The 15,062-nt window shown below is 44.0% G+C and overlaps 1 protein-coding gene across 8 annotated transcripts in view; it reads left to right on the top strand.

Moving 5' to 3' along the window:
- SH3KBP1 (SH3 domain containing kinase binding protein 1) overlaps nucleotides 1-15,062 on the top strand; it is a 332,666-nt gene that overhangs the window by 282,466 nt on the left and 35,138 nt on the right. For all 8 annotated transcript variants that reach the window (XM_036304656.1, XM_036304652.1, XM_036304658.1 and 5 more), the window contains one exon: nucleotides 690-849. In XM_036304656.1, coding sequence (XP_036160549.1) covers nucleotides 690-849 — 160 coding nt within the window. The remainder of the gene's footprint in view (nucleotides 1-689; nucleotides 850-15,062) is intronic.

The following is a 15,062-nucleotide window of genomic DNA, read 5'->3' on the forward strand; positions in this document are numbered from 1 at the left end:
TGACAGCCTCCAGGCTGTGCCAAACATGCACACAACCAGCAAGTATCTAAATGGAGCCTGTTTACACAGGGTTACCCTTCGTGGCTCACAGTGTTACCCTTCGTGGGTCCAGCTGTTCAGAAGGGAATATAGTGGTTTCAAGTTTCAGCCAGGCCTTATAAGTAGGCCTAATGATGAGTAGAAGTTTGCTAAGGGTGGTCTGTGGCTGGAAAGGTCGTCTAGGCAGAGGGACCATCATGAGCAAAGGTAAACATTAAGTTTTGCTCTATAGGGCTTCTTCTAAATTGACAGAGAATAAAAGATGTTCTTTAGCCTGGCCGGTGTTGCTCAATGGTTGGGCATCAACCTATGAACCAGGAGGTCACGGTTCGATTTCCAGTCAGGGCACATGCCTAGGTTGTGGGATCTATCCCCAATGTGGGGCATGCAGGAAGCAGCCGATCAAGGATTCTTTCTCATCATTGATATTTCTATCTCTCCCTCTCCCTACCTCTCTGAAATCAATAAAAATATATTTTAAAAGAAAAAAATGCTTTTTAATGTCTCATTTCACCTTTGTAAATGGCACAAATGGCATCGGTGATTTTTTTTTTTAAGCATGAAATAAGCAATCTGCACTTAAGTACTGGCACTTACACTAGATCTATCTGTCTTTTTTATGTTTTTTTTTAAAAAACAATGACTTAAAGAAAGACCAGACAGAGAGCCAAAACTGGATTTACAGAAGCCTTCCGTTCCTGCTATACCACCAAAAAAGCCAAGGCCACCCAAGACCAATTCTCTCAGCAGACCAGGCGCACTGCCTCCGAGGAGACCCGAACGACCAGTGGGTCCCCTGACCCACACCAGGTACTGTTCTTCTCTCACCCCTGGGATGGGCACAGGGGTATGTGAGGGGTGGCCTAGGGTTACAGTAGAAGAGCTTTGAATGGGTCTGGCTGAGGGATGGGGGGCAGGTAAAGCTGCCCTTCCATCCTGTTAGCAAAGCTGTCGAGGACTCTGCCACTTCTGTTCTTACTCTGGTGCTTGGGCAGAAGTGGGTGTGAGGCTGGGAGCAGCAGCAGAGCATCTAGGTCCTGCTCACAGGCAGGAGTTTTCCCTGTGCTTTATTAGAGCAAGACCAATGGCCCTTCAGACTAGAAATGCAGGTGCCAAGCCCACCTTCTCCCCTGGCCGTCCTGCTGGCCTGAGGTACCCACATCTCACTAGCAGGTCCATCCCCTAATGCCCTCCCTGCTCTGTGGTGCCTTGTTCCACACCCCCAGGCTCCCTCTGCCTTGATTGCACAGCCCTATTGTGGAACCCGGGACACAGCACGGCAAAGATTATATTAGTGTATATGTCTCTGAACTATGAGACCTTTGAAGTTAAGGAACATATTTTGTTCAGGCACACCTTCCAGATGTATCTGGTAAAACTCCAATTTGCTCACTGGCTGGTGGGACTTATGTGTTAGTAATGTGGAATCAGAGTTGGGCATTGTGCCTTCCAGACCTGAGATACCCATCACTCCACAAGGAAGTGTGTTCTCTCCACAGGTTCATTGCCAGAACTTTCTACCAATACATGTATAATATACATGTTGGTGTAATATACCAGAATAAGTTGGTGGCATGGAGGGCTTTTCATGTACCTGTAAACACACAGTCACTCACCAGATTTTTTGTTCTTTTGAGCTAAGTTTGTACAATGAAAGTCTCACGGGGCTTCAGTGCCCTGGTGTTAGAGTCAGGCAGGCTTCTGGGCTCATGTCTCACCCTACCTCATAGGAGGAGTGTGAGCCTTGGCAAGTCACTGCCCCGCTCTCTCACTTTCTTTATCTGTTCATTGAAGATGATAATGGAATGCACCTAAAAGGATGGAAGGGGTAATTCCCAAGTATGTAACCTTATGCCTGTAAATCATTACTTTCATTGTCGTTTTTATTACTGTGTATCAAACTGGGTGTATTGCAGTAAGACAAAGTAGCTCTACTTTCTAAAAAAGATTTTTAAATTTTGGTAAAATACACATAACAAAGTTTGCCATCATAAGCATTTTCTTTTTTTAATTAAGTTATTACATATGTGTCCTTATCCCCATGTTACCCCCATCCTCCCCCACTCATGCCCTCACCCCCCTGTTGTCTGTGTCCGTTGGTTAGGCCTATATGCTTGCATATAAGTCCTTTGGTTGATCTCTCCCCCATACCCCCACCCTCCCTTACCTTCCCTCTGAGGTTTAACAGTCTGATAGATGCATAAGCATTTTCAAGTGTACAGGTCAGTGGCATTAAGCACATTCATGTTGTGCAACCATCACCGCCATCCATCCATAGAACTCTTTTCATCTCACAAAACTTACACTCTGTATCCCTTAAACAATAAGTCCCCTCCCCCTTCCTTCTACCCCCTGACAATGGCCATTATTTCTGTCTCTATGACTATGACTACTCTAGATGCCTCATGTAAGTGGAATCATACAGCATTTGTATATTCCTGGGGAAACTAATGGGACCAGAACTGTTGTTAAGTTGGTCAGATTTGGACGTGCTGCACCCTCTTTTGCTGACTGACAGCAGAAGGCCATTTGAACATGCCCACAACAGGACCACTTGAGCGCTCCCATGATCTTAGCAAAGCCCATTTCAGTATCATGGTTAGCACTTCAGATGAAAAAGGTCATGTAAACCTATGAGCTTCTGAAGAGAATAACTACACAAACAGGTAGAGTGGAGCAGCAGAGAGGCACATCATTTTGTAGTGGGTGAAAGGAGAACACACTCTGCTTTTGTTCTGTTAGGCATCCAGGGACTTTAGACATTTCGATTAAGTCAGTAACAATTTCCAAAATATCCCTGCTGTGCTTTCTAAAGATCTGATCCGAAAAGAAGTGCAATTCTGATGGTTTCTTTGTCTTCGAAGGTTGCTCTCAGCTGTCTCATTAAGGGATAGGTTCAGGCTTTTCGAGCCAACAATTAAACCTGCATGCAAGGGGAAAGGGAGTGAGTAATAACTGCCAACTTTCTGGGTTCACAAAGGCCTCATTCCCCACCCCCCGCCTCTGCTTAGTTCTTCTCTGCTTCCAGCCCTCCAATATCCATTTGTCCATTAGAAGTACAAGCCACCAAGGAGGATGCATGAGAGGGGTTTGTCTAAATGCCAGTGGGAAATGTAACTATTATTCACAATGTATGTGACGTCTGAGCAGCCCCGGCCTCCCACTCTCCCTCCACCTCTGTGGCTGCCCAGTCCCCAGGGCACTTGTTTGCAGAAAGGGGAGAGGGGGAGGAAAGCCCTGGGTTTCTTCCATGACAAACCTAGGAAGTGGCAGGCCCAGGCTGGTACCGGGGAGCCAGTACCTGCTCTAGCCACTTACGCACCCAGTTGAAGGGAGTGTAGTGCCTGCTCTAATTCGGTGGTTCTCAAACTTGGCATACATCAGAATCAACCAGAGAACTTGTTCAGTCACTGGACCCCACCCCCACAGTTGCTGACTTGGTAGGTCTGAGGTGGGCCTGGGAATTTACATTCTAACACACTCCCACGTAATACCCATGCTGTTGGCCTGGGTCCACACTGCCAGATCCCCTGGTCTAGATTCTCCCAAGTTCTTGACAGTGCCTCCCTCCTTCCCTGGCTACCTCTCATGCATCTGTTAATGCTCCCCAATTAGCACGCCCCTCTTCTAGAAGTCTTCCATTATCTCTCACGGTCACTCTTTCCCCCAAATGCTGGATACAAATATCCGTGTTTAGCCTAGGGTAGGGTCCCATGCTGTGCCACTGGGGATGCTCACACCCCCAGACTCTTTTACCAGATTTCAAGCAGATCAAGAGTGTGTTTTGCCATTTTCACATGCTTCATGGGGTTGAGCATATGGTAGTGGCTTATTTAACACACTTGTTGAATGCCATGGTTCCTAAAAGGGTGGAGGTGCCAGTGCTCACATTTTGTTCACTTTGCCTATCATCCTTCCATGCCTCTGAGCAAGCTCTGTAGCATGTGTGTCTTTTATGTTCTAAGTTACCTAGTGCACCATGGATTTCAACATACTTTTATTAAGAAAATCAAAGGAAGGCTATTGTTTCTCAGTACTTCATGCACTTTATATTTTTGCTAGGCAGTCACATTGGACAACCAACCCATATAGTGATTTATGAACGTGTTTAGTTCTACAAAATTAATTGAGGTAGGAATGGTAATGTCATTATAAGAGTTTTGTGTCTGTGGTCCTCCAGTGAAAGGGTATTGTCTGCTGTGTGAACCCATGTCTTTGCCAGGATTTACCTGACTGGATAGATAGTTGGATGGGTGATTTAACCCATGGACATACGTCATTGTTTGCCATTCTTGTTGGACACCAGGCATACCACTTCAGCTGCAGTGTCTTGGCTAAAGCTTCCTCTCATCAACCAGAAAGCTCGCTGCCAAATGTGGCTTCTAGAAGAGATCGATTTCTTTCCATTTAAACAGGAACTGGCATGTTTTAGAAAAAAAGAATTACATAAATTTAGGAAGAGGGGAATCTATTCTAGATGTGTTCACTTAACACAATTATATTGCAGGATTACTATGTACAAAGCACTGTTCTGGATCTTAGTAATGGTGGAGCTCAAGCATTGCAGATCAGTTTTCATGAATCATGTCTAGGGGAGCTAGAGGACACCAGTGCACACTTGTGTGTCCATTCTGAGCAAGAGGACGCATGCCATTAACATATCCATTGGTAAGCATGTTCCTCCAATTTCTAGAAATTAAGTGAAGATGGAATTTTTTGCTGTTGAAATCCTCACCCAAGGATTTCTTTCCATTGATTTTTAGAAAGAGTGAAAAGGAGTGGGGAAAGGGGAGAGAGAAAAAAACATCAGTATGAGAGAGACAGATCAATTAGTTGCCTCCTGCACATGCCCTGATCAGGGCTGGGGATGAAACCTACAATCCAGGTACGTAACCTTGACCGGGAATCAAACCCATGACCGTTCAGTATGCAGGTTGATGCTCTAACCACTGAGAAGTGCCTGCCAGGGCAAGATGGAATTTTAACAGGAAAAAAGACTTTTTCAAAAATATTTAATACCAGGGTTGATTTAAAAATTGAATGCTAATAGGAGGTTCCCCTAGGCCATAAGTGCCTCCTTTGTTTGAAAATCTATGCCTTGGGGATGCCTTGGTTATTATTTCATAGTAGGCAAAGAAAGTGTCTGCTTGTCTTGTCCAGCTCAGCATGTAACTAAGGTGGTTGTGATTCAAAAAGCATTCTGTCTACCCTATTTTCACACTTGAGAAAATGCAGGCTCAAAAGTATGGCACCTACTCACTTGTTTTGATATTTAATCATAAATATATTTCAATATGTCTAAACCTTTTGTATATGTATGCACACACATACACGAACATGTAATGTTCTATGTCTAATAATGTGAATTATCAATTTAATAAATATATGTTCAGAAATCTCTGTGAAAAGAAGTCCTGAAACCTGGGAGAAGGGTCCGAAATTTAAAAAAGAAAAATCTAAGGAAACTCTGGAGGAAAAATCTAAGGAAGCAGGCTGCTCTGAGCTCTAGTAATTGCATGCAGTGGGAGGCAGCAAGCCAGAAACCTGAGGGGCAGATCAGGTGTGTGCCTTCAAAAGAAAATAAGCCTAATAGGGAAAGAGGTAGAAGCAGGCTGGCTAGACCAGAACAGGTTTGTTAATCTCACAAACACAGACACCCCAAGTTGTAATACATTTCTTTTTCTTCCCAAAGAGTGGGGAAGCTGGAGCAGGAAAGGATGAACTTTGCCCATTGTTGCTACAGCAGGGAGTAGCCCTTGCTCTCTAAGTGGGGGCAAGTGACTGGCAGGGCAGGGGATGGGGACGAGTAGTGTCTGGGGGCCTTGAGTGATATACAGGGGTCTGGAATGGAGGGGAAGCTAAAAAAAAAACATAAGGAGGAAGTGAGGTAAGCAAGGATGAAGTGGGAGAAGTCAATTGTCAGAAGTATAGGAGATGCTGGTCAGAAAGATGAAGTTGGTGCTCATAAGTTCAGAGGTGAAGTAGGTCTGAAAGAGGGGCTTGCCATTGGAGATGGATTACCTACATGGCTGTCATAGGCTCAGGAAGATGGCAAGATATGAAGTGGGGTAAGGTTGATATTCTGGAAGCCAGTGTCCTCTCAGAGGGATGTCAATGTTCTGGGAGTTGATCATTGATAATAAAGGTTCAGTAATCAGGGGGGTAGCAGGCCATTCAGTGAGGACATTCTGAATATGAGGAGTTGATTACCATGGCTCAAGAATCCCAGAGGGCACTGTCTACTGACTGTAGATGTGGAAGCATCTGTTGGAGGAGGAATCTCCGTTGGGTCTTGGACACCAAGCTGTGGGCAGGAGGCCTAGTGACTTCTCAGACCTGTACTGCTTGGACATGGCCTATTGCTTTAAATTTTTCACACACAAGGTACTTTTTCTGTGAAGGGCTGGGGGCTAAATTGGGAGAACTGGAGCACAGGATCCAGTGGGGAGGGCCAGTTGCAACATTTTCACTTGTAAGGAAAATACAGCCCTGGATTTCAGAGAGACACTGGGAGATAAATGACTGTTGAGCAGCTTGAGGCAAAGATTAAGTAAACATTTATATGCCAAACATCAACTAAGTGCTTAGAGAAGGGTGGATATCTCTCTTGAGACCAACTTACCCACATGGAAATTAATTTTTCTTTAGATTTGCACAGGCATCAGAACTGCTAAAGCCCCGGGGTTACAATTTAGCAGAAAATAAGCTTCCAGGCCCTGATTGCTCTGTGAGGTGTCTGGCCCCCATGCCCACCAAAATAAAGCATTTAAAAAAGAGTTATTTATTCTTACTAGGTATAAACTAATCAATCAATTAATAAACAAAAGAGGAAGATAAGTATATCTAGAGTGCATACACTTGTTTCCTAAGAAGGCGGGTAAAATGTGCATGTGGGTGCTCGGGCCATCATTTTGAGTTTAGATTACTCAAGTATTCCAAATGTCTTTTAAAAGAGCCCTAGTGATGAATTGTTAGATGTTTTTCTACAATTCGGACCAAGACATGCCTTTGAAGGATTCAGGAGAGAGATCTTGGCTAGAACTTATAGAGATGGGTGTTGTTGGCTCATAAATGGCAGTTATAAGCATGGAATGGCTATAATCACTCCAGAAGATTATGGAGAAAAGAAGAGAGTAAAGACAACAGTGGGGAAAATTGTTTATCGGGTGGAGGAAGAACTAGGAGCCATTGAAAAGGGTAAGTGCAGCATGATGTCATGGAAGCTGGAAGAAGAGAAGGTGGAACAACTATTGATCCATGGGTCTCACAGTTGAGGGTGCACTGTAATCACCTGCAGGCTTGTTAAAACAGAGATCGAAGCTCCCCCAAGTTTGTAATCAGTAGCGCTGGGTTAAGGACAGAGAGTTTGTATTTCTAGGGAGCTCCAATTGTTGCTAATGGTACTGGTTGGCTGAACAAGCTGTGAGAACCACCAATATAGTGAGCACCAGGCAAGACTAAAACACACCCATGGGCTTTGGGCAATAGTTGGCTCTCAGTGATCCCAGTTGAGGCATTTCTGCACAATCATTTGGGGCAAGAGACAGACTTGGGGTGAGTTGAAGAGAGAATGTGTAGGCCATCAAGCATATATAGCAGGGGTCCTCAAACTACGGCCCGCGGGCCACATGCAAATACAAATATTGTATTTGTTCCTGTTTTGTTTTTTTACTTCAAAATAAGATATGTGCAGTGTGCATAGGAATTTGTTCATAGTTTGTTTTTTTAAACTATAGTCTGGCCCTCCAACGGTCTGAGGGACAGTGAACTGGCCCCCTGTTTAAAAAGTTTGAGGACCCCTGATATATAGACTTAACTTGTGAGAAACTTGGTTATGGAAAATGGGTGCTTACATATGGATTCACTGATGAGAGAGGATGGTATGTGTGCATCTGCACCTATATGCATAGTCATCAGGTGCCTACATTTGGCCAGGCCCTTTTCTAGGTAACCGTTAACTATGGTAACTAGGCCAGACATGGTTCCTGCCCACGCATTGCTTTGGAGCAAGGCACACTAGGATCAAAAACCCACCCCTCTACTTATTTACCCTGTGACTTTGAGCAGGTGCACACTTCCCTGGGTCTCAGTTTCTGCCTCTGCAAAATGACACAATGAGGCCTACCTTGCCCAGGTATGCAGATTTAAACAAACCACCGTACCTGAGGATCCTGGTTCTTGCCTGGCATTTGAGAGGCACTCAGCAAATACACACGTGCTTCTTTCCCTCACCTGAGAGAACTTAGTGGGTAGCTTTGGTGGGATAGGGGTTCCTTCATGGTGCCAAACAGGTCAGGCTTGGTAGCTCTGTGGGAGTAAGGAAATATGGACCCCCTCAAAGAGCACATCAGGAGGCCTCTCGGGGGTGGAAGCCTGAGCAGCCTCCCCCAGAGGCAGCAAGAGAGTCAGGGGAGTCAGAACTCAGGGAAGGCTAAGGACTGAGGGAGGACAGTCGATTTCTAGAGCATAGAAATTCCATTGAGCCATTACCTTGTCTGCATTATTTGCTGAACTCATTTCATTAGTGTGTCTAACCTTCTCTCTTTCCTTCTTTCCACTCACACTTAGAATGAATTTTATTCCCTGCAGCAAGAACCAACAGTAGTGACAGGGTTTAGTCCCAGTCCAGACAGAGGCACGTTGATTTTCCTGCCAGTGATGGCCAGAATTGGGCAAGAAAACAGTAGGATGTAGAGACACCTCACACAGACACAGTGCTAATTGGTTCATATAATGCTTTTTCCGTGGGCTATTGCTTTGAACACTCTTCCTCCACTGGCACCCCCACAAACTTTTCTCAGAGTTCCCCTCCTCCAGGCATCTTTAAAGCCCCTTGCCTCTCTGAGATGCCCAGCTGTGGTTTTGCAGATGAGAGCTGCAGATGTCATCATCCTTTTGCCTTAGGGAGGTGTGAGCTTTTCATGCTCTGGATGAGCTCCGAAGCAAGGCCTATTTCCATACACGCCTGCAGAGTCTGCACAAAGAACAGAAATTTGGAGGAGAATTGAGTGGGCAGTGTCCCATCACCTTCCAACGTGTCTTCACCAACTATAAATAGCCACGTTTGTTTGTGCTCATCCAAACAAGGACGCAGTGCAAGGGGAGAGCTGCCAGGAAAACCACCCTGTTTCCCACTCCTTGCACCCCTGGCCTGGCTCAAGCTGTCCCATGTTTAACTGGAAAGTTTGCAATAAAAACGTGTCTGTGATTCCTGGGACATTCTTGGCCATCAAGTAGATATACAGGGACTCCACAGATATCAGCAGGGCATTTGGATCCGGATTTCTGGGAAAGGGGAAGGAGGCTGATGAGTGAAGGAAACTGGCTTACTGCTGCTACAATTTTGTCCTTTCCTGATGGAAGGATTCAATCTCCCCTGGCGGCAACTTCCCTGTGCAGAATATTAACAAAGGACTGGCTTCACATCTGCTTCTTGCACAGACAGAGCCCTCTTATACTTGTTTATTTAAGAGAGAAAAAAAAATCTCTAGAAACATAAAACATATGCATGTGGATGCTCATTTTGATTATTGCCATCCCAAGTGTGATGGGCAAAGATACGACTGGGCATCAGGAACCTTCCATCTGGTTTCAGCTCTGCCACCAATTACTTGCGTGGCCTTGGGCACATAACGCCTACCCTTGGAGCACAGGACCCTTGTCCGTAATAAAATTAGGGCTTGAGCTGAATGATCTTTATTCAGTTTTAGTAGTCAGAGCCCAAGCCTGAGATGTGATGAGTGGGCAGCCAGAAAAGCTATTGGCCTCTCATCCTCAGTGGACAAAGGAAGTGAATTATAGGACCTGGTAGTTTTGCATTAGAAGAGGGTGGTAAAACAAGGTTGTGGAGTTGGAGCAAGAAAGAGACGGGGCAACCCAAGACATTTCTCTAGGATTTTCATATTTGACATCTGCCATTGTCCACCTGAGTTGATAACCCCCGGGGTGGGGATGAAAGCTAGAGAAAAACAGAATTCTCGATGTGCACTTCAGTGGTTTCCTGAGCGCAGGGGATGGGGATTTTCTATTTATTTTCCTTTTCTTCTCTTCCCAGCTCTTTCCCCCCTATAACAATTTTTAGACAGTTAAAGCCCAAACATTTGCATTATAGTAATAGATCCTTCTGATGGCAGGGAGAAAGGACTTCCAAAAAGAGTCATCATCGGGATTTGGGATCTTTTTTGTTCAATGGGAATCAGTGTATTCACTCTTTTTCCCTTCATCACCACTCACTTCTAGAAGGGATGTAGGGTCATCTTGGTAGTTTTTTGTTGCTGCTGTTAATGCTGCTAATTTATTTATTTACTTGTTTCCTTGCCTTGGCTTCCTGTGCACTCCAACACCTTTTCCAGGCCACATGTCTTGGCTTAACTGTCCCAACTTGGGCTAAATTGGGCCATGCCACTGGCTGAGCTCATGTTCTCAAGGGATGCACATGGCACACCTTCCACGTTTCTGACTATGCACATACTCAATCTCATGTCTCAAGTCTAAGTGGGAAGAGCAGGCCTTCAGGGTAGGTGAGGAGTGTGATTTTTTTTTGAGGTGTGTGATTTTTGTTTATCACTAGTACTTTTTAACTTGGGGAGCAAAGGTGATTCACACAGCTGGCAGTGAGAAGTGGTGGCAGGCTACCTGGCATCCTTGATGACTCACCAGCCCTGTGACCAGGAGGCCAATTGAAGCAGCTTTGAGAAGTGGTCAAGAGCTTGGCCCTGGAGTTAAAGTTAGTAGGTTCAAACCCAGACCTCACTACTCTACTACTTTTATAACCTTTTGTCAGCAAGTGACTTAATCTTACTGAGCCTCCATCTCCTGATCTATATAATGAAAATAAGGGGATCACAGCTAAGGTTCTCCAGGAAAAAGACTCCGAGGCAGCATTGAGTATGCAGGATCTGTTTTAGGGCTTGGGGCTCACTGAAGGAAGAAGGAAACTTGATTAGAGGGAGAAGTCAGGTTGTAATACTGGCTCACCAAAGCCTCAGCCAACTCCACAGGGAGCTTTGAAGCTAAAATAGTTCCTCCAAGTTGTTCTGTGTTGGACTGAAATGGGCAAGACTTTTATAATGTGTGTTGTAGTCCACCCTGGAAAAGGTTTACCTCAGTCGAGGTGGCTCTCTGCAGCTGGGGTGGTCCCTGGAGGAACCAACAGCATTCCTACAAGCAGGAACATGCAGCCCTTCACTGAAGGAGGCTCTGGGCAGTGCAGCTCCGTGTCCTTGAGGCAGAGTAGATATTTCAAGGGGTGGTTCTGATGATTGAATAACATATAAAAGGGGCAATCCTCATGCCTGGCTCATGGTAGGCTATCAGTTATCAGTTGTTGCTGTCATTTCTATGGGATTGTAGGTTCCACTCCATCCTGCTGGGTGTCCTTGGGCTAGTCAACTCATTCTCTGTGATTTAGGTTCCTGTCCAGTAAAGCAAGGAGACTCTTAGCTGCTAGTTGCCTATCGAACTCCTGTGTTTTAAGTGTCCATAACTAAAACTGCTGATAAAAATACAAGAAAATAACAATGTTTTCTTTGGTGTATGGTGATATACCTGCTTTCTTATATTTTCTCCTTTTATTTAACAGCTGTGGATGGAGAAACTCACCACACAAAAACCCTCATAAGAGCTAGTAAATTACAAAAGGATGGGCTTTTTTTCTCTTTTGTTCAATTTAGTAACATCCTTCTTGGCAAAATGGTATCTCTGTGTTAGGCAGACTGGAGGAGAGCAAGGACCATTGAGGACTGAAACCTCATTGGGCATCAGTCACTCCAAACACATGCTTTGGAGAATTTCAGAAATTCTGGTATTTTTCAGAACTAAAACTCATTAGCATTGTTGTAAGAGTCTATAAATACAGTGAAGGCATTTACAAATAGACTTTGTAAAACGCTTCCACACCCACAGTCTGAACACTGTCAAAACACCAGCTGCAGCTTCCCTACTTGGAAGGATCAGACTTTTTTTAAAACTACACCTACTGTGTTTTCAAAATAGTCTTGCTTCTGGCCCTGTATAGAAGATAATTTTAGCTGAAAGCCTGGGTCTGGCTCTTGGTATGAAGGATCAGGGCTCAGTAGAGAGATAGGGGATCCCAATCTCCTTCCTATCAGAATGTGGCTGGTACTTTAGAATATGGGGAGGGGTCACTCAGAGATGGCACTGCCTATTTCTTCAGGGTGGGTCCTCATGACCTGGGCCTCTCAGTCTAGGAATTTTAACTCACCCCAGGTGAGTTCCAGTTGTAGTTCCAGGTGATCACATGGGCATCGGTGGTGGGGGAGACTCTTAAAGGAGAGCTTGCAGCAGAGGCGGGCAATCTCACCTTTTACCTTGATGACATGGTTGGGGAGAAAAGGAGAAAGAGAAGAAGCTGCAAGAATTGTACAGTTTCTAATATTAAAAGTGAACTTTAAAAGGAAGGAAAAATTCACCTATAGTCTTATCCCAGAGACAACTACTATTAACATTTTGGACTTTTTCTTTCCCATCTTTTTCCTTTGTATGACTTGGTTTGTTTTATTGGTTTTGCATAGCTATGATCATAGTGAATGTCATATAATTTTGTCTTTTGGAAAAAACGCATTTATTGTACAAATAAATAATGCATTCCCATTTTAGAAAAAAAAGGCAAATGTTCATTAAATCCACAAGTGTTTTTTAGCCTGCCATGTACCAACTGCTGAACTTGATGTTAGAAATCACCCATCAGACTACCCTGGAATAACTACTAAATATTCTTCCAGTCTCTTAAAAAAAATCCCTCTTCCTAATATATCAGAAGTGCACATGGGTGTATGTGCATTGAGGTGTTTTAAACTTACCTTTGTTCCTTGACATTATAACATCATAACATCCTGTTGTCATAAACTGTTTATAAACATTATTTCAATGGCTATATGAAAGTCTGTCAAATGCCATAGGTTATTCTACTATTCTCCTGTTTATGAAAGTTTTCAGTTTTTTTTCAGTTTTTCATTATTATGAATAGCACTGTGATAGACATATTAACCTGCAAAACCCATTTGGGTGTTTTGGACTATTTCTTTAGCATTTACTCCCAGATTAAAGCAGATGAACATCAAGAGGATATACATTCTCTTCTTTAAAATTACTTCTTTTTACCCTGCGCTATTCGACAAAGGCTTTGAGATAACTTTCAAAAATTAGTTGAGAGCAACAGTAAAGGGGAAGTAAGGGTAGAAAAGTAATACAGTCCAAGAGAAGATGAGCACAGTGCAGATAGGCAGGCAGACCTCAGAGATATTGCAGGTTTGGTTCCAGATCACCACAATAAAGCAGGTATTGCAATAAAGCAAGTCACACAAATTTTTGGTTTCCCAGTATGTATAAAAGTTATGTTTACACTATACTGTAGTCTATTAAATGTGCAATAATAGCATTTTGACTGAAAAAAACAGTGCACATAACTTAATTTGAAAATACTTTATTGTTAAAAAAAAAAAAAAAGCTAAGCCTATTGGGAAAATGGCGCTAAATGGCCTGTTGCAGGGTTGCCATAAACCTTTGATTTGTAAAAAACAAAACACAAATATCTGTGAAGCACAATAAAGCAAAGCAGCATAAAACGAGGTATGCCTGTAATGTGCAATAGGGTTCTCCACAGTCCCTCAAGATAGGCTTTCATTTGACTGGAAGCTTCCAGCTGTCAAATCAAAGAGGGAAATTGCAGCTCCAAGAGTCACAGTGACCAAAATGCACAAATAAACCACATGTTCCAAAGCAGCCAACTCGTTCTGCAATGCAGCTCCTTAACTGCTGTGCAAAGCTCCTCTCCACCAACACCCCCTCTGATGTTTCCCCCGGCTGCCCACCAGGGTGTCACCTTAGACCATCCTCCCCTTTGGCCAAGAAAAAAAAAAGCAGCCCAATGGAATTAACTGGACTTTTGTTCCCTGAATGACCTGTTTCTGTGGACAGAACACGTGTTCTTTACGTTTTAGGTCCTTGGTGTGTTCCCAAAAGGACAGAACTGTCTGGCTGTGAGTGTAACTTGAGTTCAGTCTGTTAGTGTGGAGAAAGACAGCACCAAATCATTCAGGCTCCATAAATACAAAATAATATTAAGTTCCTTGAAGACTTTTAAAAATAAAAATGCTTACCCTAGGAGGTTTGGCTCAGTAGATAGAGTGTCAGCCCACCGACTGAAGGGTACCAGGTTCCATTCCAGGGCATGTACCTGCCTTGCAGGATCGATCCCCGACTCTGGTCAGGGTACATGCTGGAGGCAACCAATTGATGTCTCTCTCTCACATCGATGTTTCTCTCTATCTCTCCCCCTCCCTTCCACTCTCTAAAAATCGATGGGGAAATATCCTCAGGTGAGGATTAACAAAGCAAAAAATAAAATAATTAAAAATAATTAAAAATGCTTTCCTACTTCATTTCTAAAACATTTCATTCAGAAAGTTATATTCAAATTAATGGGCTCTCCCAATGAAATGTTTTGAAATAAAGGTCCTCAATCCCATCGTTCCTGTTGACTTGGGATCTGTCCAAGGGATTGTGCCCTGTGGGGCCTGAGCTTTGGTAACCAAAGGAAGGAGGGGCAATCTGCTACAGTAACCTGGCCTAAGAGGGCCCCCACCACCTTAGGTGTTGGGATGAGGTAGGAAACAAAGGCTCTGCTGTGAAGTTCAAGCTGCTTCCCCTTTTCAAGTACAGTAGTCCACATTCTCCTTGAACTCTGATTCAACCAAGCTCAGAATTTTCAACTGCGCGCAGAAAAGTCCAATGAGTCTCATAATGCACACACACAGTCAGTCTAAGAGTTGTAATTTTCTCTTGGTGAAGACCAAGCCATTTGGCTCAGCCCTGGTTCCCCAGAATTCTCACCTCTGCTTGTCTTCAGTTGAGGGTGCTTGAGGTTATGGTTGAGGTTGAGTCAGTCTTGTTTGTTTGGGAACTGATGGGGGCTTACTTCCTTTCACTGGGTATTCTCTACCATCACAGGATATGCATGTCACACTGTGTGCTACCACCACCACTCCTCTTGATGAGAAACC

Source organism: Myotis myotis, unplaced genomic scaffold (assembly GCF_014108235.1).
Source record: "Myotis myotis isolate mMyoMyo1 unplaced genomic scaffold, mMyoMyo1.p scaffold_m19_p_4, whole genome shotgun sequence".
Lineage (NCBI taxonomy): Eukaryota > Metazoa > Chordata > Mammalia > Chiroptera > Vespertilionidae > Myotis > Myotis myotis.